Raw genomic sequence first — 26,607 nt, forward strand, 5'->3', positions numbered from 1 at the left:
CTCCATCCAGATCTCCCACATGATTGACAGGGACCCACACAGGCTATCTTCTACCACTTTCCCAGGTGTATTACCATGGAGCTGGGTTGAAAATGGAGCAGTCAGGATGTGAACCAGCACTTAATATGGGATGCCGACATTGTAGGAAGCAACACAACAATCATGTCTCCTATGTTTAATTTTTTAAGTAGCTACCAAACTTTTTTTATAGTGCTATACCATTTTACATTGTTATTAGCAATGTATGTGCAATCTAATTTCTCTATATTCTTCCCAACATTTAGTTTTTGTATTTTAAATCATTATTGTCCATTCTATTGAGTATAGCATGGTTTCTTGTGGTTTTGATTTATATTTCCCTAATGATTAATAATCTTGGGCATTTTTTCAAGTACTTGGCGATTTGTATATCTTATTTGGAGAAATGTGTATCTATATGTCTTTTGCATATTTTTTAAAAAGATTCATTTGTTTGAAAGAGTGAGAGAAGGAGAGACAGAGGAAGATATATTCCATCTGCTGGTTCATTCCCCAAACGGTTGATGCCAGGAGCCTGGAACTCTATAGGTCTCCCACGTGGATGTCAGGGGCCCAAGCATTTGGGCCATCTTCTGCTTTTCCAGGTGTATTAGCAGGGAGCTATATAAGAAGCAGAGCAACTGGGACTGGGAACTGATATTTTGATACGGGATACTAGTGTCCCAAGCAGCATCTTGACATGCTGCCACACATCAGCCCCTCTTTGCTCAATTTTAAATTGGATTTCATCTTTTTATTATTTAACTGTAGAAATCTTTATATAATTTACATAGTAGACCCTTCTGAGAATTATGCTGTGAATGTTATTTTCTACCTTTCTGTGGGTTGCTTTTTACTTTCGTTTTTTGAATAATAGATTTTTTTTCATTTGTATGAAAGAGTGATAGAGAGGGATAGACAGAGAAAGAGATCTTCCATCCACTGGTTCACTTCCCCAGTGGTTGCCATGGCGGGCTATGCCAGGCTGAAACCAGGAGCCTAGAATCTCTTTGAGTTTCCCAGGTACATTAGCAAGGAGCTGAATGGGAATAGCTGGGACTTGCACCAGCAATCTGATATGATATGTTATGCTGGTATCAGAAGAGGTAGCCTAATCTGCTGTACCACAGTGCTGGCCCCTCTTTTTGCTTTCTTGGTGGTTTCCTTTGGCAGAATGATTTTGAATTTTCAAGGAGTCACAATTTTATTTTCCATTTTAAGTTCATTAAAAATGGGTTTAATATTTAGGTGCTGCATCTCAAATTGTAACTTCTTATAACTTATTACAGATGCACCTATTGTGAGTATGTAAATTAACAATGTTGTAAAATTTAATTATATAAATATTTCCCTTAACGACTGAACTCTTTCAAATCCTGTTCCATTTTTTTTTTTTTTGACAGGCAGAGTGGACAGTGAGAGAGACAGAGAGAAAGGTCTTCCTGTGCCGTTGGTTCACTCTCCAATGGCCGCCGCGGCTGGCACGCTGCGGCCGACGCACCGCGCTGATCCGATGGCAGGAGCCAGGTGCTTCTCCTGGTCTCCCATGGGGTGCAGGGCCCAAGCACTTGGGCCATCCTCCACTGCACTCCCTGGCCACAGCAGAGAGCTGGCCTGGAAGAGGGGCAACCGGGACAGAATCCGGCGCCCCGACCGGGACTAGAACCCGGTGTGCCGGCGCCGCAAGGCGGAGGATTAGCCTAGTGAGCCACGGCGCCGGTCTTCCTGTTCCATATTTTATTCATCTTTGGGTTAGTTATACTATTTTATCCCAAGTAAAAGATAGAATTTTTAAAAAAATTTTATTTATTTGAAAGAGTTAGAGAGGTAGAGACAGATGTCTTCCATCTGCTGGTTCATTCCCCAGATGGCTGCAATGGCCGGAGCTGAGCTAATCCAATGCCAGGAGCCAGGAGTTTCTTCAGTCTCCCACATGGGTGCAGGGGCTCAAGCACTTGGGCCATCTTTTGCTGCTTTCCCAGGCACATTATCAGGGAGCTGGATTGGAAGTGGAACAGCTGGAACTTGAACCAGTGCCCATATGGGATGCTGGTGCTGTGCCGCAGTGGGTTAAAGCCCCGGCCTACAGTGCTGGCCCTGAAGATAGAGTTTAAAAACACAGGCTGAGGCCTTTGACAGAGTGCATGATCAATAAATGTATTTGATAAATTAATGACTTTTTATGTTTAATGATGTCAAACAAAATTTTGGCTTCCTTTTTTCAGAAACTGTTAAGTCAATCTTTTAAAAAGGTTTATTTTTATTTATTTATTTGAGAGGTTGGGGAAGAGGGGGGGAGAGAGAGAGAGAGAGAGAGAGGAAGAAGAGGAAGAAGAGGAAGAGCGAGACAGAGATCTTTCATCTTCTGGTTTACTCCCCAAATGCCCAACACAGCCTAGCTGGGCCAGGTGCCACATTAGCAGGAAACTGATCCATAAGTACTGATTAACTGGAGCCTTAACCAGGCAGTCCAGTAGGGAATGCAGGAGTTCCATGTAGGGGCTTAACCTGCTGTACTATAATACCTGTCTGTAAATGTTTCTTGAAAAGCTGCTTTACATATGTTTTGATTTCTAAGGCTTTTTCAAATATAGGCTATATGAGTATACAAGTGAGACAACAAAAGCATAAAGTAGTTGATGATCTGTGAAGATGTATATAAGGATCAATTAGTGATTGTGATATTAATATAGGAATAATGCAAATATGAATTTTTTTTGCCTTTTAACCCCCAAACTTTTTAGTCCTTTTGAAACTGATTTATGGTAGGTAACTATCTTACAGAGTAGATTAAGGCTAGGATTTTGTGGCACATTTTAAATAGCTTAATAGTAAAGTTTAACTTCTATTTAATTTTATAATATCTGATATTATCTATATCAGATATAGCACATTGAGAATGCTCAATATCTTGGAAATATTATGCTAGCTTTTCTCTTAAATGATATTTTGATGTTAGGTAAGTGTATAGGTTGGTTATATCCTCTGAAATAATTGATTCTTTAAATTTTTACTTTGAATATGGATACATTCAGAAGACTTAGAGTAATGATTGATTTTCAGTTGGTCAGAGCTTTATATTTAATGAAATAAGTGGCAGACTAAGAAAATTCTTTAAATATTTCTTTTGATAGTGAAAGCAAGTTGAATACATTGGTGCAGAAGCTTCATGACTTCCTGGCACAGTCATCTGAAGAATCTGAAGAAACAAGCTCTCCTCCACGACCTACAATGCACCAAAGCATAGGTAAATTGAAAAACTTCTAGTCCTTTTTTTCTTTATTTTTGTGGGGTGGGTGGAGAGCAGGTATTAAAGGATTTCAGTTTGTGGAAAATTAGATTAGTGAGTAAAGAAACCCCTATTATATATCTTACTTAGAATCTCATATTCTAGAAGATTCTAATTTTGGTAAGTCAAAATATAAGTGTGTGGTTGTCTGGACTTCAGGAAGCATTTATTATGGTTTTATACATAATAGAAATGTCTTTTAGACATGGTGATGAAAGTTGACTGAAAAACTGGTGGTATTAGCAGAGGTGGGAGTAGTACAGACATATTTTATCTTACCAGTTACTTATGTATTGTTACATTTTTATGTTGTTTGAAAATATCTGTGAGTACATTTGGTGCATGTTTTTATATAGCCACTTAAGACCTCCTTTCTGTCCTTCTCTCTGTCGTAAAAAATGTGTGTGTTCATTTGAGAGGCAAGAGGGGGAGGGAGGAAAATACATAGAATTCCTATATTTTGGACCATACCCCAAATGCCTGTAACAGCTCCAGGGTTGGGGCTGAAGATGGGGGCTAGTAAAGCAATCCAGATCTCTCACGTGCATAGCAGGAACTCAGTTACTTGAGTTATCTCTGCTGCCTTTCAGGGTCTGAATTAGCAGTAAGCTGGCTCCAGGAGGTGGAGCTGGGTATTGATCCCAGTCACTATGACATCTGGTGTCAGGTTCATGAACCTTAACTGGTATCTTAACCACTAGGCAAAATTCCTGTCCCCCTCTCTACTTTTTAAAAATATCTTGTATCGGCCGGCACCGTGGCTCAATAGGCTAATCCTCCACCTAGAACCCGGTGTGCCGGCACCGCTAGTCCCGGTCGGGGCGCTGGATTCTGTCCCGGTTGCCCCTTTTCCAGGCCAGCTCTCTGCTGTGGCCCGGGAAGGCAGTGGAGGATGGCCCAAGTGCTTGGGCCCTGCACCCCATGGGAGACCAGGAGAAGCACCTGACTCCTGGCTTCGGATCAGCGCGGTGCGCGGGCTGCAGTGCGCCAGCCGTGGCGGCCATTGGAGGGTGAACCAACGGCAAAAGGAAGACCTTTCTCTCTGTCTCTCTCTCTCACTATCCACTCTGCCTGTCAAAAAAAATACTGTATCATGTGTTGGTTGTTATTTTCAGGGGTAGCTACATATATGGACCTGAACACACACACACACACACACTCTCATGATATATACACAAAAGTGTAAGATAGATCACATTGTAAAACTCAGACATGTGTGTAATTGGAGTTCCAGGAGAGAAGAGAAAGAATAGATCAGTGGTCAGATTTGTAGAGAGATTATCTAAGCATTTTCTTAAAGTGATGAATGATATTAGATTCCAGATTCAATATTTGGGAGCCCCAGAGAGATTAAACAACACCAAAAAAACTATAGGCACATCACAATCAAACTCCAAAAAGGAGAAAATTTTCTAAGTAGCCAGAGTAAAGAGATACTACTTCCAAAAGAGCAACAGTAACTCTAACAGCTTACATGACGTAAATGATAGAAGGCAGATAGCAGTGAAATGCTTTCTTTAAAGTGCCATATGAAAATAATTGCCAGCTCAGAACTCTCTATTCAGTGAAAATATACTTTAAGATTTTATTTATTTACTTGGAAGATAGAGTTACAGTGAGAGGGAGAGACAGAGAGAAAGGTCTTTCATCTGTTGGTTCACTTCCGAAATGGCTACAACGGCCAGAGCTGGATCAATCCGAAGCCAGGAGCCAGGAGCCAGGAGCTTCCTCCAGGTCTCCCACGTTGGTTCAGGGGCCCAACGACTTTGGCCATCTTCTACTGCTCTCCCAGGCCACAGCAGAGAGTTGGATTGGAAGAGGAGCAGCCAGGACTAGAATCAACGCCTATGTGGGATGCTGGCCCCCTCCTCCCCGACAGAAGATTAACCTACTGAGCCACAGTATCGGCCCTGAAAATATCCTTTTAAAATGAGGGATATGAGACTAGCATTGTGACATAGTGATTAAAGCCACTGCCTGGGGCGCTGGCATCCCATATAGGCACCCATTTGTGCCTCTATTTCTGATCCAGCTCCCTGCTAATGGCCTGGAAAAAGCAGTGGGTGGATGGTTCAAGTGTTTGGGTCCCTGCCACCCACATGGGAGACCCAGATGAATTTCCTGGCTTCTGGCTTCTGGCTTCTGCCTGGGCCAGCCCTGTCTCTGCTGCAGCTATCTGGGTTATGAACTAACAAATGGAAGATCTCTCTTTTTTTCTCCTCCTTCCTTTTCCTCTTCCTCTTCCTCTTTCTCTTTCTCTTTCTTTCTCTCTCTCTATTTCTCTCTCTGTCTCTCTCTCTCTCTCCCCTTCTCTCTCTCCTTCTCTCTCTCCTCCACCCCTCTCCCTCTCCGCGAGTCGTGGCTGCTACTCTTCCGATCCAGCTCTTTGCTGTGGCCTGGGAAAGCAGTGAAGGTGGCCCAAGTCCTTGGGCCCCTGCACCCATGTGAGAGACCCAGAAAAACCCCCAGGTTCCTGGTTTTAGATTGGCCCAGCTCCAAACATTGTGGCCATTTGGGGAGTGAACTAGCAAATTGAAGACTGATATCTCTCTCTCTCTCTCTCTCTCTCTTCCTCTGTAACTCTGCCATTCAAATAAAATAAATGTTACATTTTCATGAGTTGATGTTGAATCTTCTAAATTGATGCCGCATACTTACTTCATTCTAGTCTTCTCTTTTTCCTATTTAAAATATTTTACTCATTTATTTATTTGAAAGGCAGAAAGAAAGAGATAGGAAACAAGTTTCATTCACTGGTTTATTAATATCTGCCTTATTTTTTTAGTATGATGCCAATTTTATTTTATTTTAAAGATTTATTTTATTTATTTGAAAGAGTTATACAGAGAGGTAGAGACAGCGAGAGAGGTCTTCCATCTGCTGGTTCACTTCCCAAAAGGCTGAAGCGGCTGGAGCTGATCTGATCCGAAGTTAGGAACCAGGAGCTTCTTTCCAGTTTCCCACGTGGGTGCAGGGGCCCAACCACTTGGGCCATTCTCTACTGCTTTCCCAGGCACATTAGCTGGGAGCTGGATTGGAAGAGGAACAGCTGGGACTTGAACCTACACCTGTGTGGGATGCTGTCTCTGCAGCCTGAGGCTTTAACTTGCTGCACCACAATTCCAGCCCCTAATTTTGCTTTTTAAGTACAGCATTTTTTGATTATAAAATTGTACATATTTATGGGGTAGTGTGTGATGTTTCAGTTGTGTACAGAGTAAATAAATTGTTCATTTAACACTTCTTTGTGGTAATATTCAAAATCCTATCTTCTAGTTTTTGAAAATAGAGAAAAATATATAGTACATTAGAATTAATTATAATCACCTTACTGTGCAGTAGATCCCAAGAACTTCTTATTGTTATCTTGGAATAACTTAGTATCTCTTAATCAGCCTTTCCCCATCAACCTCTGGCAACCACTATTATACTTGCAAATTCTGTAGATTACTGTTTTTTAGACTCCATATATGTTTTAGATTCCACATATAAGTGAGATTCTGTGAGCCGTTGATTTTCTCCCTTTTCGCTTGCTTTAGGTTTGATTTGCTCTTATTTTCCCAGTATTTTATGATGAGATGAAATAGAATTTAGTGGTTTTAATTTTTTTATATAAACTGTAACCTAAATTTTTTATGTGAAATATCTTAGAAAATTACATGAGAAAATGTTTTGATACCAAAATACTCTTTTTAGAAATTACTGTGTCAAATAAGAGTGATTCTAGTCAGAATATTCCTCTTAGGCATATTTTAATGTGAGTACATGGCCAGTAATGGCCAGTACTGTCACCATTAATAACTTGAAAATGAGTTCTTGGAGGTGTAGGTATTAGTCTTCTGTTTGATAATGCATTGAAGAGATACATAATATTCTTTCATTTCTTTTTTAGATAAAACCAGTGGTTCTGGAAATAACTCTGATATGATTGAAAACAGCAGGGAAGAGGTAAGAATAATTGGAAGATTTTAGATATATTTATTTATTTCTAATAACGAACTGCAATATATGTCATTAAATTGCCTCTGGTTAATATATGCATGTGTTTAAAGTTACTTTTATACCAAAATTTCGTGATGTCACTTCAGTTTACTGGTAGTTCATCTTAAGAAGGTGTGCATTATTGCTGTGGTTCATTTCAGTTTACCTAAAATCATATTACCAAAGACTTTCTAATAGAAAGGTATTTATTCATTACTATATTGCAGCAGTGGTGTTTGAGATAGATGTTGTAGGCTTGATTGCGTGGGAGATCTCCCAAAATTTTCTGTTAAAGAGTCTCCTAGGCATGATTATATCAATTCATACTGGGGTCCTTTACCTGATGCACAGGCCTATGCTATGATTTTAGAATTCTTTCTACGTTGTACAAAAAATTGAATCCAATGTGAGTATATTGATTATACTGTCAGAATTAAGTAAATTTAGTATTTCAAAGCAAGCTGTAGAAGTTACTCTATGAGAAGAGTGACACATTTTCACATCCTAAAAACTCCCTACCTCTATTTGAATCTGATTACTTTTTTTAAAAAAGACTTATTTATTTATTTGAAAGTCAGAGTTAAACAGAGATAGAAGGAGAGGCAGAGAAAGAAAGAGAGAGAGAGAGAGAGCGGTCTTCCGTTTGCTGGTTCACTCCGAGTGGCCGCAACGTTTGAAGCTGTGCCGATTCGAAGCCAGGAGCCAGGATCTTCCTCCAGGTCTCCCACGTGGGTGCAGGGGCCCATGGACTTGGGCCACCTTCTACTGCTTTCCCAGGCAATAGCAGAGAGCTGGATTGGAAGTGGAGCAGCTGGGACAGGAACCGGCACCAATATGGCATGGCGGCACTGTAGGTGGTGGCCCAACCCTCTACGCCACAGCGCTGGCCCCTCTTACTACTTTTTACACCTTTGTTTTGTCCTTGTTGACTGGGGCTATGTGCATGGTATAGCAGCATATCATCTCTTACCACTTTAGCATGTAACAACAAAAATTTTAAAACAGAAATGTAATCTTTAGTCAGAGAAACTTAACAGTAATTGATGGTTTTTAAATTTTCTTTTAGAAAAATATTTAAGGCATATAAGTATTATATCATCACTATGTAAAAGATAATATTATAGCATAATAGTTAACTACAGGGATTTTGCTCTGAGTTTTGCTCACTTTCATATTTGTTTCTCATGTTTAGGGAACTAGCTCTTCAGAAAAATCCAGATCTTCAGGATTGTCACGATCAAAGAGGTTGGTTGATACTTAAGAGAAAATTGTCTTTTTCGGATTGCTTTATTTTTTGCTTTGTTAAAAGATAAATCTTTTGTGTGAACTTACTTCAAGCACCATTGTTCTAAGTAAACTATTCAAAGGCATGCATTTTAAAATGAGTACTATACTTTGGTAAGTCTTTTGTATCTGTTACCTGTTTTTAATTATTAATTTATTCCAATTTTGAATTTTAACAGTTTTGGAGAAGGATTTGTTAAGCATTTTGGCTCTTGTAATAAGTAGCTCATTTTAAATTTTTCTTGGATTCCACAAGGCTTTATACATTTTTGATGAATGTGTAATAATTATATATTTATGGAAAACATTATGATATAAGAAATTTATACAGTGTATACTGATCAAATAATGATAATTAGCATTTCTAACTCCTGATCATTTCTTTGTATTTGATACCTTCAAGTTCTTCTAGTTCTTTCTAAAATATTTGATATGCTATGTGGCCCCTTTCCTTAAAAAGAAGGGAAAAGGGAGAAATGTTGACTGTCTCATCAGGCAATATATAGGTTTTTAGGGCTATATGAAACTGTCTAGGGATGAGAGTAGCAGATTGTAAGTGAACTATATGAAGATCAAAGAAAGGAAAATATGCAGTTTTGTGCTAACTTGTCAAACAAATTATACATGAGGACAAACTATTTCTAAGTATATTATAATAACCAACAAAACTTTTGGAGGGAGTATGTTCTTATTAGAAGTTTGCAGGCTATTGGACTTTTGTTGTTTGTCACCAGTGAGAATGTCCCTTAATAAATAGAGCTTGCTTATAATAATTTATTCTCTAAAGTAGTGAGTCTTAGAGAGGAATGCCCTTTAAGAACCCCTTGGTAGGTTTTTTAGAATGTCTATGCTCTGGTCCTACCCCAGGCCTGCTGAATGATAATCTTCAGTAATATAATACAGAGATGTATACTTCCCCAGGTGATTTAATGTGCATCCCTGGTTGATAGCCACTACTCAATCCAAACATGTTTTTTATGTTCTATGGGTGTTCCAATTGTCAGAAATGTCCATAATTTTGTGGACTTAATTCTTTCATAGGAAACCTTCAATTGTAACAAAGTATGTAGAATCTGATGATGAAAAACCTTTGGATGAAACTGTAAATGAAGATGCTTCTAATGAAAATTCAGAAAATGATATTACTATGCAAAGTTTGCCCAAAGGTAATGTGTATCAATTTTTCATATGGAGTTGAAGTTGGAATGTATTTTTAAATATTACTGTAAAATTGGAACTTGATTACCATTCACTGTGTATAAAGGACCAAATTTGGCATTGTACTGATGGTGGTCTGGAAGTATACTTGGGGTCTTAAAAAGTTCATGGCAAATGTGTATCATGAAAAAAATCCATAGACTTCAAAATTCTTTGTAGTAACACATCTTTTAATTTCATTTCTGTGAACTTTTTGAAGTACTGTTTTATGATAATAATGTTATTCAGCTTTAGATTCTGGAATATTCCTTACCTTTGAAAAAATAAAATCTATTTTTTCTCCATTGGATTTTAGAGAAGAGGTTTTGTTTACAAATTATACTTGGATGTGGAAATAGTAAGCAGTTTAATATATTGGGTTTTGGTTCAGTAATGTTAATGTGTTTCCTTTATACAAAAATGTAACGATTACTTCAGAAAATTTTTCAGTGTTTATGTTCATCTACTTGAAAGGCAGAGAGAGAGAGAAAGAGAGAGAGAGAAAGATATGCACGTACAGACGCGCGTGCACACACACACACACACAAATTTCATCTGCTCATTCATTCTCCAAATGCCCTCAACAGTCAGGTCTGGGCCAGGCCAAAACAGGAGTATGGAGCACCATCTGGGTCTCCCGTGTGGGTGGCAAGGACCTAAGCTCTTGAGCTGTCATCTGCTCCTTTCCAGTTCACAATAGCAGGAAGCTGGATCAGAAGTTGAGCAACCAGGACTCCATCTGGCACTCTGATATGGGATGTGGGTATTCCAAAAGGCTGTTTAACCCACTATATAACAATGTCTGCCCCTTGAAATTTTGTTAGAAAGTTTTTACAGTCTAGCTTAGTCTTAATGCATTCTTAACTTTCCTAAGGGTAAAAGTCAAAGCTCATTATCAAAGATAGATTTAGGTATATTTTTTTATTATTATGTCCTTAAAAATGCTTGTCAGGTGCCTCTCAAAAGTTCTGACTGTAAAACCTTTTTAATTAAATGAGAGGTAAAAACCAAATAAGGATATTGAACTCTTTGTGGTTCAAGTATGAAAGCAATGTTATTAGATGATGTGAGGATGACAAAGGACTTTAGTAATTTTTCAGTGTTTCAGAGTCAAAATTTTGAATTTTTTTCTTTGTTAAACAGTATGTTCCTAGTGGCTTAGCAGCAGATTTTTTTCAGGTTATTCTCATGGTCACACCTTTTACAATGGTGTTTAAGAAACTTTTTTCCTTGTCTGTGTTTTAATGTCATAGTTTTAAATTGTGGAAGTTTTAAAATGTATGGTGGGTAGAGGGGTGGTACTTTGCTTAGCTAATGTAAATTAAAATTTATAAAATGAAATGCGAAAACACATGAAGAAAGGTGTTGATTAAAAGAAGAGAGAAAAAAATTGTTGGGCTACCATTTACTTGGCTTTACAAATCATGTGCGATAATTTTATGTAATGGTTTTCATGACCAAGGGCAGAAAGAGCATGAGAGTCTGAGTCTCACTGGAAGTAACTCACATTAGATTTTTACATTCTTGGTGTTTGTCACTGGGATTACTTCTGAGAGCTAGCAATTGGAACCTTTGTTTTCAAGGTACTGTGGAAGAAAGTCAGACCAAGTATGATGTTACTAACTGGAACTAAGCTGCGTTCTCACACCAAAACAAAAATTAGCCTCATTTCATGAGGTGAAATTCTGATGGTTATTATTACAGGTATTGTTGTAATACTCTGTTGAGTATTAATAGATGAAAAACTCTTACAGAATTTAACCTCTGTAATCTTCAAAACAGTGCTGTAAGGTAATTATTGTTTCTACTTGTAGAGATTAACAAATTCAGAGCTCAAGTAATATTTCAACTTTAAATTAAACTATCTCCTGATTTGCCTGTATCCAAAGCTAGTGAGTGTTCTTTCCACTCTGCTGCTTTGCTTCCATTTACAGAAGAATCAAAATTTCTAGCTTCTGTGATGTGCTGTGGTTTCTCTGAGTGAGAGTATATATGTGAAATGCTTGTTGTGAAGAGCACTTTTTGTTGTGGGGATTAAATTTACCACAGTCTATAAAAATCTCAATCCTCTGTGCCCTCTTTCCTCTCTCTCTTGTTCAGAGATTCAAAAATTCATTTACTAAGTTGACGCTGTAACTTGCTTGTTGAATAACATAGGCACATATTTCAGAGAACCCCTGACAAGTACTTTCTTAATTGTTGCCAATAATGTGCATTTACTAAGCTAGCAGTGTAGATAAATATTGAGACCCAGACCCTTTTTATTATGCTTACTGTATTTGTTCTTGAGAGACCATAATGAAAACTTAAATTGACAATCTTTGTCCTCATTTCACATGTTCACAATTAAGAAAGGTTGTTGTTTTTATTTCCATAGGTTCCAACAAATACTTTTATTATATGATTTATTGTTAGAGCACTTCAGCTTACGTATTTTAAAATTATGTGTAGTTTAAGACTCTTTAAGAACTTTGTAGAGTAGTAAAGCTTTGAGACACTAGTTGGGACATGCTGCATAATAGGTATAGCAGTACTAGAATGAACTTCATTGTCCTCTCTACTACTCCCTCCAAGCAGTATAAAACAACCCTTAGAAATCTTTTTCTGAGTTTCTGATTTGGATTATGAGAAGAATATGATGTCTTTTAGAAATACTTTTTCCTCTGACCACTTATTTTAAATACTCTTTATGGAATTAGCATGGGTATTCATATTCATAACAGGTTTTTTGATAGGCATGATAAGAATTCAGAACTGGGCTGAGACTTTCTATTTGATTTACAGATTCCTGTTAAAATCAGTTCATAATACTTTTTCTTCCTGTTTTTATGAACTGTATTCCAAGAAGTAATCTGTTGACATGTGGCCCTTTTATTATTATCTTGTTTTATTTACGCTTGTGAGATCCTTAAACAAGTATTGAAAGCTTGAAAGATACGGATTATGTACAAGCAATGTTGGCTTTATCTGAACGGAAGTCTTGTACTTCATTTGCACATTTAATATGTGTAATGGTTTTTTAAATGAAATCATTCTAGGTACAGTGATTGTACAACCAGAGCCAGTGCTGAATGAAGACAAAGATGATTTTAAAGGGCCTGAATTTAGAAGCAGAAGTAAAATGAAAACTGAAAATCTCAAAAAACGCGGAGGTAAATACAAGTGAAAATGAAACATGCGTTTAAATTGCTGTTTATCACCATATTGGAAAATCTGATATGCTTACTAAAAATACCTCCACTTTTCTGCCCATTGTTTATTTAAAAGCACTACTTAAAAGTAACTTCTGTTTCTCTCTGACCTCTGAAGCAGAAAAGGTTAAGCATTACTTCTCAAAACACCTTTGCCTTCAGTGGCTGTTATCTCAAGAAGCTTAGCATTTCCTTTTTTTTTTTTTTTTTAAAGATTTACTTATTTATGTGAAAGGCAGAGTTAGAGAGAGAGAGAGAGAGAGAGAGAGAGAAAGAGAGAGAGAGAAACAAGCAAGATCTTCCATCTACTGGTTCACTCCCCAAATAGCTACAATGGCCAGAGCTGGGCCCATCCTAAGCCAGGAGGCAAGAGCTTCTTCCGGGTCTCCCATGTGGGCGCAGGGGCCCAATATTTGGGCCATTTTCCGCTGCTTTCTCAGGCATATTCGCAGGGAGCTGGATTGGAAGTGGAGCAGCCAGGGCTTGGACCAGCAGCTATATGGGATGCTGGCACCACAGGTGGTGGCTTTACCCTCTGCACTACAGCACCAGCCCCAGCATTTCTTTTTCACATGTTAGATCTGTGTGCCAGAATACCATGTGTTTTCCCTCATCTGGAAAGAATTTCAGATTTGTGCAAACTCTTGTGTGTGACCTCAAGGTAACTTTATGCATATTCAGAACATTGTTATATAAAATTATGAACATCTGGGGTACTTATTAAAAATGCAAGTCCCTTGGCCCTGCTCCTTACAAATTAGAATTTCTGGGGAGGAGGTCAAGATTGTGCCCGGATTTGTTCTTATATGCACCGAAGTTTCGGGTCCATTGATCTAAGGATAGCAAAGCAGCGGAAAGTAGGAAGAAGGGAACTCCCTCCATCTGCCTGAGCCACCTCTCTGTCTGTCTACTCACACTTCAATACACAATGATTTTGGCTGTCTATAGAGAGTTCACATCAGGAGGATTCATTTAGAAGTTTAAAAATAATGCCTATATATTATCTTTGGGCAGACTAAAAATGCCAGAATCTATAATTATAAAAGGAGTGAATCTCCAAAATGCAGAACCTAACACTAAATTTCTAAAAAAGTATAATAAAGGCATGTCCATTTAATATTGATCCTGTTATATAACTGTGAAGTTCTTATTTTGGTGACATTTTGTGTATATTTTTATTTCAAAGCTATGATTATCTTGATGGAACTAGTAAAATAGGTCTCTACTTAATAAAGTATTAGATACTGGTTTTCAGATAAATAATTTATGATATATGTAGTAAAAATCAAGGAAATGTTGCTTAGTCTTTTTGTCCAAAATGGGTGTTCAAACCCTTTGACAATTTGGAAGATTTTTTGAGATTCCTTCATAATGGGGAAACAGTCATGACAACAGAGCTCACTAGAAGCAAGGTGGTATTTTTAAAATTTAAGTAGAAAGTGATGATAGGAAACAGCAGCAAGGTTTTTTCTCTCTGATCAGGAATCCTCTAGCTAAGACGGAAAACTGCATGACTGCATTGTGTCACGATTAATGTCTAAATGGTGTCTTTTGGAAAGGGACTCTGGAGTAGTCAGTGTCCAAAATGTAGATAGGGGCTGGAAGGAGAATTAAAGAACAACACTATTGTTGGAGAGTGTGTTTCTAGAGCCACTTTGGTATGCTGCTAGTATTTACTGTCAGCTGATAGGTCTCTGGAACATTATTAAGTGTGAGAAATGTTCATATCATCATGCTTAAGGTAATTTATATGTATGTTTATAGCCATACAGTAGCGCTTAAATCTTTTATATTTACTTTTGAGTTAATGATTTACAACATTTTTAAGCTATTAGAAATCATACCTCATATACATAAGTATAATAAACTAGTGATCTGAGATATTGACTTCTTGTAATTAATATTCAAACATTTTAGGAAATTAGTTCCAAAGTTGAAACCTAATTTAGGAAAGTTTCCAGAATGTAAACTTTATATCAAATAATGTTGGAACAAAATTATAGCACAAAGACTTAGCTAAAGTGACAGTTTCATCAGCTACATTCCTTTAAATATGGTAGCCCGTTTTGACATACTTTCCCTAGTTTGTTAGAAAACATATTTTACACTTAACTTTTCTTCCTGGGACAATAATTTTGTTCTCTCTGTAAAACCATTAAAATATATTGAACTCAGAACTGAAATGCCTCTGCCATTTACACACTGTTATAATCTTTAAGATATTTCATAACTAAAATAAGTTTTAAACATACGTGCACCGAAATTAGTACATAAAGTAAAGTAACATTTCAACATTTTACCATATTTGCTTCAGATCTCACTTAAATAAAATATTGATTCAGTCCTACTTTCATCCATTTCCCCTTCTTCCCACCCCACCAGGTAATGATGATCTTACAGTTTTATGCATGTGCATGTGTATGCATGTTTTTCTATGTTTTCTGTATATGTATGTGTTCATAAAGCATTTTCATTTAAAAATGTACAGTAATATACTGTATATATCCTTTGGGAATCTTTCTCATTCAACATTGTTTTTGAAAAGAATCCATTTCAGTAAATGTACATGTACTTTGTCTATTTTTCACTGCTGTTTAGGATTCCCCTGTAGTATGAATAAACCACTGTGTATCCATTCCACAATATGAAGTTGTTTCCAGCTTTTTATTTTTTAATTTTCTAGTTAGTGCTGCAATGAATATCCTCACATAGGATTCCTTTTACACATGTGGGAGAAATTCTCTAAAGGATCTCCTAGGTTTTAAGAGTTCTTTAGTGATGTACACTCATGATCACATAACAGATGCTTGCTTAATATTAACACTGGATAAGCATTCAGACAATAGCTTTTATTATCTGAATGATATCATTCTTTGAAATGAAAAAGTGCATTTTATATTTGTTTCTTTTAGAATAACAATATATAAATAGTCAAGATCAAATAAAAACATTGGACAATGTGATTTAAAATATTAGCAGCATATGTAGTAAATCTTTAAGTTGTCTTTTATCTCCTAAAATTGTATGATGATGTCCTTATATATGAAATGTTTTTAGCTACTACAGGTAAATAATGGCAATAATGTTTGGGCCCATGGCACTTGGGCCCTAAAAACTAACAGTACAAAACAAAATTAAAAAATGAGAGATGTATTTTTTTGGCTTTTATTTAGGAATAGAGACAAAGAGACAGGTGTTTTTTTTTTTGGTTTTCTCCTTTAGTGAATGCAGGCATTTTCACCAGCATATTTTGAATCACAATATACTGTTTCAAGATCTTTGTTGCACATTAAGATCATTTGTAAAACTTAAGTCTAAGAGGGGCTGGTGTTGCCGCGCAGGAGATTAAGCTGCAACAATCAGTGCCAGCGCCCCATATCAGCACTGGTTCGAGTCCCAGCTGCTCCACTTCCCATCCAGCTTCCTGCTAATGCACCTGGGAAAGCAGCGGAAGGTGGCCCAAATGCTTTGGCTCTCATCACCCTCGTGGGAGTCCTTGATGGAGTTCCTAGCTTTTAGCTTCTGGCTGACTAATCCCTGACCATTGTGGCCATTTGGGAAGTGAACCAGCAGATGGAATCATATTCTTTCTCTTACCCTCTTCCCCCTCCTTCCCTCCACCTCTCTCTCTCCCTCTTTCTCTATAATTTTGCCTTTCAAATAAATAAGTAAATAAATCTTAATTTAAACAATGTCTAAGTTTGTACTTTAGTGGCTTACAGGTAGGAATGGCTATCTGTGTCTTTTTTTAAGAAAAAGATTTATTTATTTTTAATGCACAAGTGAGCAAGCAGGAGAGAGAATGTCTTTTTCCAAGTGGCCACACTGCTGGGGCTGGGCCAGGTGAAGCCAGGAGCCTGGAACTCCATCCAGGTCTCCCATGTGAGTGGCAGGGCCCCAAGTACTTGGACCATCATCTGCTGCATTGCCTTCTCAGGCATATTAGCAGGTAGCAGAACCAAAAGTGGAGCAGCTGGGAATTGAACCAGTGCTCCCATGTGGGGATGCTGACATTGCAAGCAGTTGCCTAACCTGCTGTGCCACAATGTCAGCCTCATTAACTATGGTTCTTCAGGTGATTCTAATGTTAACCTCAGATTCTGAAGCACTGCCTTAGCAGAACTAAGAACAATAGTGAAGCAGGAAAGATTTTCACTTTCTTTTTCCCTGAGTAGGTGTCTTCAATATGTTTTTCTGTAGGTAGTTTGGAACGGAGCTCTGCCTTTCTCCCCATCTTTACTGATGTTCTGCTGCTAAGACAGATAGGCCTACATTGTTTTATTTATAAATGGTAGTCAGTATTGATATGGAGTAGACATAGAAGGCAGGTTAATGGGGACTCATGGTTAGTACTGAAGTAAATTTTAGCAGGGAAATTGAATATTACAGAAATACCAAGTTTTCACATACTATGTGCTAGAATTTGTGCAGACAATTACTTTGAGAAGAAAAACCTTTATGGCATGCCTTATGGTTGCAGAAGAATGTTTTCCATATATGTGACTGTGTTCCCCATTCTTTAAGACTCAATACGGAATTTATTTACAAAGCAATAGCAAAATTCATAAGAGCTCTTGCTCCCTAATTTTTAGAACTTCTTTATGGAGACTCTTTATGTTATATCAAATTGTTCTGAGAAATGGGACTTGCATTCTGTAAAACCAAACAAATTAGGATTTGTAGCTTGGAGATTGCCAAGGTTATTATGCTTTTACTAAGCCAGTAAAGTTAACTTTTTGAAAACTTTGGTCCAAAATGCATTTCCTAAGGATTATGAAGTATCTCATTTCTAATACAAACATTTCAAAGTGCTGACTAAATATCTTTATGTATGTGTAAATGTGTGAATAATTGTCACTCCTTTCTCCTAGAAGATGGGCTTCATGGGATTGTAAGCTGCACAGCTTGTGGACAACAGGTCAATCATTTTCAGAAAGATTCCATTTATAGACACCCTTCACTGCAAGTCCTTATTTGTAAGGTATGTAATGATTTGTTGATGAAGTCTCTGCCATTTGAGGGCTTACATTGTAATGGGGGGGCATAAAGGACTCAGGTCATGTGGCTTTCTAATGTAAGGGATAATAAGCTGATATCTGAAAGATGAATAAAAATTAGCCTGTTGAAGTGGAATTAGTTCAGCATGTTTTAGTCAGAGGCAACATGGTATTCAAAGACTGCTAAGTGAGGGAGAACTAGCTGTGTTTGAAAACCTGCAGACTGTGTTTGCTTGCATTTGTGTGTTTTATAGCTTTCCCTGCTTCTCCAAATCTAAGCTCTCCACAGGTAGCATGGTTTTGACATAACTCGGAGACAGTAGAATTAAAAATGCTTTACATGTGATGATTATAGTTTCAATAGTCTGTGTATACTTTTCACTAGTAATACCTTGAAGTTATATAGTATTAAGGTTGTGTGTCATAATACTGTTACATTTATTCCTATATTTTCTAATTAAAAAAAACCCTGCTTTTGAAATGCAGGGGCAGGTCCTGTTTTCCTTGGAGTTCTTGCTCTAGATCTTTCTTGCATCAGTTTTGATATTTATTTATTTGAAAGGCACAGCAACACACAGAGAAAGAGAGATCATCCATTCTCTGGTTCACTCCCAAAATGGCCACAATAGCCAGATTTGGGGTAGACCAAACCCAGGAGGTTTCCTACATGTGTGGCTGGGGCCCAACCACTTGGGCCATTGTCCCATGCCTTCCAAGGTATGTTAGCAGGAAGCTGGATTGGAAGCAGAGCAGCAAGGGACTCAAACGGGCTCTCCCCTTTGGGGTGCAGGCATCACAGGTGGTGACTTAACCTCTATGCCATGATGCTGGCCCCTTTCATAAACTTTTATATAAGGCATAAGGGTGCTTGATATGAAAATCTGCTTCAAATGTTTAATTTCTTAATGTGTTCCTGCCTGGAGGATACTGTTATTGGATATTTACATGTTTCAATTTGCTCCTTTATAAAACACTCGTTTGGGTGCACAGACACACACACACACACACACACACACACATATACATAAACTTTTACATTTTTGATGACTTTAAATAAATAACATTTTTGTCTTTTATGAATTTTAAGAATTTTGAGTAAAGTTTCCCCTTCCTCTTTTAATAGAATTGCTTTAAGTATTACATGAGTGATGATATTAGCCGTGACTCAGATGGAATGGATGAACAATGTAGGTAGGTATATATTCAATACTGTCTTCGTCTGGGCAGAAATACTACCAGGCCTTTTTATTACCTTCATCTTTTGTAGTGTCGTCATAGATGTCTTTAATGGAAAGTTGTCCTTTTCCAAAAAGCCTTAGGTTTATGTCTAGTTTTCTTATAAATAATAAGCAGTTAACCTAAAATACTACTAAAGTTGCTGGCAGGAAAATGTAAATTGCTTTAATAATGAAGAAATCAAAATGAATTTCATTGGGAATTATATTTCAATTATTTACTATTTCAACTATTTTAATAATATTTTAAAACCTTTCAGATGGTGTGCAGAAGGTGGAAACTTGATTTGTTGTGACTTTTGCCATAATGCCTTTTGCAAGAAATGTATTCTGCGCAACCTTGGTCGAAAAGAGCTCTCTACAATAATGGATGAAAACAACCAGTGGTATTGCTACATTTGTCACCCAGAGCCTTTGTTGGACTTGGTCACTGCATGTAACAGTGTATTTGAGAATTTAGAACAGTTACTGCAACAAAATAAGAAGAAGATAAAAGTTGATAATGAAAAGAGTAATAAAGTATATGACCATACATCTAGATTTTCTCCAAAGAAAAATAGTGCAAATTGTAATGGAGAAGAAAAGAAATTAGATGACTCATGTTCTGGTTCTGTAACCTATTCTTATTCAGCACTAACTGTGCCCAAAGAGTTGATTAAGAAAACAAAAAAGCTAATTGAGACCACAGCCAACATGAACTCTAGTTATGTTAAATTTTTGAAGCATGCAACAGATATTTCTGAAATCAATGCAGCTACAAAGTTACGGCAACTTAAGGCTTTTAAATCTGTGTTGGCTGATATCAAGAAGGCTCATCTTGCATTAGAAGAAGAGTTGAATTCAGAGATTCAAGCTTTGGACAGTATCAACAGAGAGAAACATACCAAAGAGCACAAGGTCATAGATACTAAGTCTGAAACAAAAGTACGAAAAGGAGAGAAACCCTGTGCTTTGGAAAGGAAAGACATTTCCAAATCAGACACTAAACTGTCAAGAAAACACATAGATAGTGAGCACATGGATCACAATGTTGCAACAGAGGAACAAAGAGCAAACAAAAGCATTAGTGGTGAACATAAGAAGTCTGATAGAAAAGAAGAACCTCAATATGAACCCACTAACACTGCTGAAGACTTAGATATGGATATTGTGTCTGTTCCTTCTTCAGTTCCAGAAGACATTTTTGAGAATCTTGAGAATGCTATGGAAGTTCATTGTACAGTTGATTATCAAGGAGATGGCAACAGTGGAACTGAGCAAGAACTGGAGCATTCGCCTGTAAAATCGAATATCCCTTCAAAAGACAACAGAAGAGGTATTAAATCAAAAACTACAGCTAAAGTAACGAAAGAATTGTATGTGAAACTGACACCTGTTTCCCTTTCTAATTCCCCAGTTAAAGGTGCTGATTATCACGACGTTCCACACGACAAAGATGACTATAAAAGTTCTAGTCTAAATCCCAAGTCAGAGAAACGTGGACCTGGACAGGAAAGCAGTGATAATGAGCCTTTGCTTGAAAATGAGCTTTCATTACCTTTAGAAGATTCTGATCTTCGAAGATCCCCACGTGTGAAGACTACACCTTTGAGGCGACAGACAGAAACCAACCCTGCAACATCTAATTCAGATGAAGAGAGTCATGAAACAGTTAAGGAGAAGCAAAAATTATTAGTTCCAATGAGAAAAAAGGATAAGAGAAATTCTTCTGACAGTGCTGTGGATAATCCAAAACCTACTAAATTGCCTAAATCTAAGCAGTCAGAGTTGGTAGATCCAAATTCAGATTCTGATGAAATGCTAACAGTCCTCAAAGAAGTAAGCAGGATGAGTCACAGTTCTTCTTCCGATACTGATATTAATGAAGTACATACAAATCACAAGACTCAAAGGGGGAAAGATGATAAAGGAAAAAGGAAACGGAAAAGTTCTACTTCTGGGTCAGATTTTGATATTAAAAAAGGCAAATCAACTAAAAATACTATGATTTCTAAAAAGAAACGACAAAACCTGTCTGAATCTTCTAATTATGACTCGGAATTAGAAAAAGAGATAAAGAGTATGAGTAAAATTGGGGCTGCTAAAACAACTAAAAAAAGAGTTCCAAATAAAAGAGATGATTCTTCTGAAGATGAAAAACACAACAAAAAAGGAATAGATAATCAAGGGCAGAAAGAAGGATCATCTGATGATGTTGAAAGGAAACAACAAAAAGAGAATTTCTCTTCAGCAGAAGGTACAGTTAATAATGACAAGACCCTCATAGAATTAAGAGACCGTCTCTCTAAAAATCAGCAGCCAAATGTTTCCTCTGATGGTGCTGATAAGCCTTCTTCTGGAAAAGAGGAGAGTTTAAATTCTCTAGAAGACAAAAAGGTTGCTGAAGCTAAAGAAAAGAGCAAACGTCTGAAAACCAAAATTTGTAAGAAAGTACAGGGTGGCATATCTGATGTTGCTGAGAAATTCCCAAAGAAAGAGCAAAGTGACGAATCCTCTGAAGATGATAAAAAGCAGAGTAAAAGGGGGAGTGAAGGAAAAGAAAAGAAAACTACAGATTTCAAGAAAAAAATTAAAATGGATCAACAAGAGGAATCATCATCTGATGGAATGGAGAAATCACCTGAGGGAGAAGAAATTCATTTTTCAAAGGGCATAAAACAAAATAAAAATAGCACAACTGATGGGGAAAAGAAAAGTAAAAAAATAAAAGATAAAACTTCTAAAAAGAAAGAAGAATTACTTGATAATGCTGAGAAGTTACCAGGGAAAGGGGATAGTTATGACTCTTTAGAAGAGAAAAAGAATAGGAATGGAGCATCTGGTAGAGCGAAGAAAAGGTCCAGCTTGTCTGAAAAGAGTTCAAGGAAGAGACAAGATTGTTCGTCATCTGATACTGAGAAATACTCTATGAAAGAAGATGGTTGTGATTCTCCAGATAAGAGACTGAGAAGAATAGAACTGAGGGAAAGAAGAAACTTAAATTCAAAGAGAAATACCAAGGAAATACAAATTGGCTCATCATCTTCTGATGCAGAAGAAAGTTCTGAAGATAATAAAAAGCAGAAGAGACAAAGAACATCAGCTAAAACTAAGGCAGGCAATATCAAGGATAAAAAGAGAAACTCCATAAGAACAAGCACTAAAAGGAAGCAAGCGGACATTACTTCCTCATCTTCTTCTGATATAGGTGATGATGATCAGAATTCTATAGGCGAAGGGAGCAGTGATGAGCAGAAAATTAAGCCCGTGACTGAAAATTTAGTGGTATCTTCACATACTGGATTTTGCCAATCATCAGGTATGCAGAAATAAATTAAAAATCATAATTTGTTTTCCACTCTTGCAAAACTGCTAATATGCCCTGAAGCCAAATTTAGAACTATTATGTAGGGATTTACTATAAAACCTTTCTCTATTTTTTATCTCATCATTGGATGGTATTTCGAATATTGTTTGTTTTCTGTATCAAGAATTCCCATATTTGTTGGATAAATAGCAACATTTTTTAAAATCAGTGTTTAATGCAGTTTTTGGAGTAATGAGCAGTAGCTTATGAAGGAAAGTCAGTCAGACTGCTGTCAGTTGGGCAGCAGATATTTATTCATGTAAAGGAGATAACTGTTTGATGCTGGTATGAACTGCTTTGTCATGTATATTACTATTTATTTATTTGAGAAGCAGAGAGAGAAAGAGCTCCCATCTACTGGTACACTCCTGAAATGCCCACAAAAGTTGGGGCTGGGCTGGCGTCAAGCTGGGAGCTTTGAACTCAGTAGTCCACATGGGTTGCAGGAACCCAAACGGTTGAGATATCACTGCTGCTTTCCTGGATCTGCATTAACAAGGAGGTGGAGCCAATTGGGGCAGTGCTGTGGCGAAGCAGGTAAGCCACCGCCTGTGGTGCCGACATCCCATGTGGGCACCAGTTCAGGTCTTGACTGCTCCACTTCTGATCTGGTTCTTAACTGTAGCCTGAGGAAGCAGTGGAAGATTGCCCAAGTCCTTGGGCCCCTGCACCCACGTGGGCAACTGGAAGGAAGCTTCTGGCTCCTGGCTTCAGATCATTCAAGCTCCTGCCATTGCGGCCATTTGGGGAGTGAACCAGTGGATGGATGGATGGATGGAGGATCTTTCTCTCTCTCTCTGCTGTCTGTCTTTGACTCTACCTCTCCAAAAAAAAAAAAAAAAAAGAGCTGGAGCCAACTGTTCAACCCAGGTACTCTGATGGGAAAGCCAGGCATCTTAACTTCTAGGCTCAATGTGCCTGCCCTGATACGGCTTTTTACATTACCACAGATAACTTCTTGTCCCATTTAATCATCTGAAGTAATACAATTTTTTTCTTTGTCAAAACCCTTTGATGATGTTCATTACATAATTTCTAATAACATGAACAGATACTTTGCTTTTAAACAATATCATCAAAATGAAGAAAGAAAATTTACCAAGTGAGTGGATTATACCACCCTTATATAAAGATAGATTACCAGGAACATTTGGGCTTGGATCAACTGGTCAATGATTCCAAGAAAGATAATTTAAAAATGTTTTAATCATTATTGCAGTTCTTTAAAATCATTTGAATTAATTAATTTGCACTGGTAACTTGTAAGTAGTCATTTAAGTAAGTAGTCATTTAAAAATTTTTGTAAAGTAAATTTGACATAAAGCTGTTTCCAACATAGGCAGAATTTTAAAAATGTTCAGCCTTTATGTTTCCTAGTTAGGTTTTAATGTGTTTAACTTGTTTTTTAATACAACTATATATTTTTTAATGGCACACTTGTATAGTTACTTGCTTTGAAAACCAAGTGTGATATGCATGATGTCTACTTCCGTTTGATGCTCTGCTACATAGGTATGTAGGTGGAGTGTTGCCTCCATGGCTGTTGTATTTTTTTTTTTAACAAATTGTATGCGTAAATATGCTATTCTTCTTGATGGTAGTGGTGTTCTTTTTTTTTTTTTAAAGATTTATTTATTTATTTGGAGGCAGAGTTAAAGACAGAGGTCTTCCATATGCTGGTTCAACTCCCCAAATGGCTGCAACGGCAGGAGCTGGGCTGATCTGAAGCCAGGAGCTTCTTCTGGATCTCTCATGCAGTGCAGGATCCCAAACACTTGGGCCATCTTCTACTGCTTTCCCAGGCCATAGCAGAGAGCTGGATGGGAAGAGGAGCAGCCAGGACTCAACTGGTGCTTTTATGGGATTCCGGCACCACAGGCAAAGGCTTAACCTAGCATGCCACAGTGCTGGCCCTGGTTGTTGTGCTTAAAAGTCCTCAGTCTCTTGCCTGAAGTTCTTAGAGCTTTTATGTTTAAACATTTACAACTTTTTTGGTTTTTCGAAAGATAATATAGACTAGTTATTTAATATATTTTATATAAGCCTCGGTAGGATCTGATGCAACCCCAAATAATCAAACACAGTATTCTTGCAGTATAATTTTTGAATATTCAGATTTAGAGGAATCAACAGTTCAGATAAGATTTTGCTGCCAAATGAACTTTGACAGCACCTTAATTTTTTGAGAGCATTTTGCATTTCAGAATTGTGTATATGGATTTTGGTTTGTATTAAATGCAAAATATAATAGTTACTTTGTTATCAAATGAATATTTTAGTTATCAGGTTAATTGGAGAAAACCTTATTAATGATTAATGTAAGAATAATTGTGATTAATTATGTTAAGTATTCTCAATATCAAATTGTATGCTTCTTAATTTATCTTTACTTTTGGAAAATTGATTTCAAATTTTTCACTGCATTTCCCAAAGTCTCACTTGATTTGACACATAAGAAGCTTTCTGTTATTCACCAAGGACTTGGGCCATCCTCTGCTGCTTTCCCAGGTACATTATGCAGGGAGCTGGATCTGAAGTGGATCAGCCAGTACTCGAATCAATACCCATTTGGGATGCCAGTGCTGCAGGCTGGAGCTTTAACCCACTGCACCCCTGCGCCAGTCCCATCTATAATTCTTTAATCCACTAGTCTAAATCATTGTGTTCCATTTCGAATTTTTAAAGATATTTATTTGAAAGGCATAGTGACAAATAAAGAGACAAAGATATGTTCAGTTTGCTGGTTGATTTACCAAATGCCTCTAGTAGCTGAAGCCATCATCTGTTTCCTCCCAGATGCATTAGCAGGAAGCTGGATTGGAAATGCGGAGTAGCTCAGATTTGAACCAGGCACTCTTTTTTTTTTTTTTTTAAAGCTTTTGTTTACTTTTTTGAGAGAGAGAGAGTTACAGACAGTGAGAGGGATAAATAGAGAATGAGGTCTTCCTTCCATTGGTTCACTCCTCAAATGGCTGCAGTGGCCGGAGCTGCAATGATCCGAAGCCAGGAGTTTATTCCGCGTCTCCCATGTGGGTGCAGGGGCCCAAGCATTTGGGCCATCTTCTACTGCTTTCCCAGGCCACAGTAGAGAGCTGGATCAGAAGAGGAGCATTCGGGACTAGAAATGGCACCCATATAGGATGCCAGCGCCGCAGGCGGAGTATTAAACTGTGCCATGGCGCTGGCCCCACCAGGCACTCTTAATACAGGATGCAGGAATAATCTCAAGCAGTGGCTTAACTTGCTGTGCCACAACACCTGGTTTTTTAAACTTTGATCTGAAGGTGCAGGAGCCTGATTGGGACGTAAACATTTTGTCTAGGTTGTATGTAGAGAAGCCTTGAGGGTCCATCATTTCAACAGATTCCTGTCTTTCAGTTGGTTTTGTGGCACAAACCTTGTTTTTTGGGATATTTTTACTCTGTATAGTTTAGACTAAGCTGATTATTTTAGACGGGGTGGAGGGGAGATAAATTTGCTGGAGAATTTAACACATCCAAACCCAGGCTTTGAAATTACTCCAGCAGAACAGAATATGAAGGGCCTTGGCTGTGAGCTAAGGATAATTAACCTTCCTTGAGAATTTTCTTGGCGGCCAGGCAATGTAATGTAGTGGATTAGCCGCCTCTTGAGACACCCACATCCCAAATACCCACATTGTATTGGAGTGCTGATTCAAGTCCCAGCTCTTCTGCTTCAGATCTAGATGAAGCTCCTGGTTCCTTTGGCCTTGCCCATCCCCAGCTGTTAAGGACATTTGGAGAGTGAACTAGTGGATGGAAGATCTCTTCCTGTGTTTGTCTCTCTTTGTTTCTGTCACTCTGCCTTTGAAACAAATAAATCTTTTTTAAAAAATTTATATGTGTGCTCTATAAGCATGCCAAATTCATGTTTCCTCTAGTATGTTCAACCTAATTTAGTCAAGAATATTACTAATCTTTTTTTAAAGATTTATTTATTTGAAAGCAGAATTAGAGAGAGGCAGAGAAAGGGAGGGAGGGAGGGAGGGAGGGAGAGAGAGAGAGAGAGAGAGAGAGAGAGAGATATCTTCCGTCTGCTGGTTCACTCC

General features: G+C 37.6%; 1 protein-coding gene across 39 annotated transcripts in view; it reads left to right on the plus strand.

Moving 5' to 3' along the window:
* The window catches only part of ATRX (ATRX chromatin remodeler), a 201,839-nt gene that overhangs the window by 34,067 nt on the left and 141,165 nt on the right, over positions 1-26,607 (plus strand). For 10 of the 39 annotated variants that reach the window (XR_011385580.2, XR_011385579.2, XR_016228266.1 and 7 more), the window contains 9 exons: positions 3,153-3,265; positions 7,200-7,255; positions 8,481-8,533; positions 9,614-9,738; positions 12,808-12,921; positions 17,832-17,941; positions 19,081-19,148; positions 19,453-22,490; positions 24,972-25,046. Coding sequence is in view for 36 of the 39 variants with exons in the window: in XM_051827346.3 (XP_051683306.1) it covers positions 3,153-3,265; positions 7,200-7,255; positions 8,481-8,533; positions 9,614-9,738; positions 12,808-12,921; positions 17,832-17,941; positions 19,081-19,148; positions 19,453-22,490; positions 24,972-25,046 (3,752 nt within the window). In the remaining 3 variants the exon portion in view is untranslated. The remainder of the gene's footprint in view (positions 1-3,152; positions 3,266-7,199; positions 7,256-8,480; positions 8,534-9,613; positions 9,739-12,807; positions 12,922-17,831; positions 17,942-19,080; positions 19,149-19,452; positions 22,491-24,971; positions 25,047-26,607) is intronic. The other 29 variants (XM_089324715.1, XM_070067087.2, XM_051827354.3 and 26 more) reach the window with 15 other exon arrangements.

This window comes from Oryctolagus cuniculus, chromosome X (assembly GCF_051225735.1).
Source record: "Oryctolagus cuniculus isolate XC-2025 breed Fujian yellow rabbit chromosome X, ASM5122573v1, whole genome shotgun sequence".
NCBI classification, from domain to species: Eukaryota; Metazoa; Chordata; class Mammalia; order Lagomorpha; family Leporidae; genus Oryctolagus; species Oryctolagus cuniculus.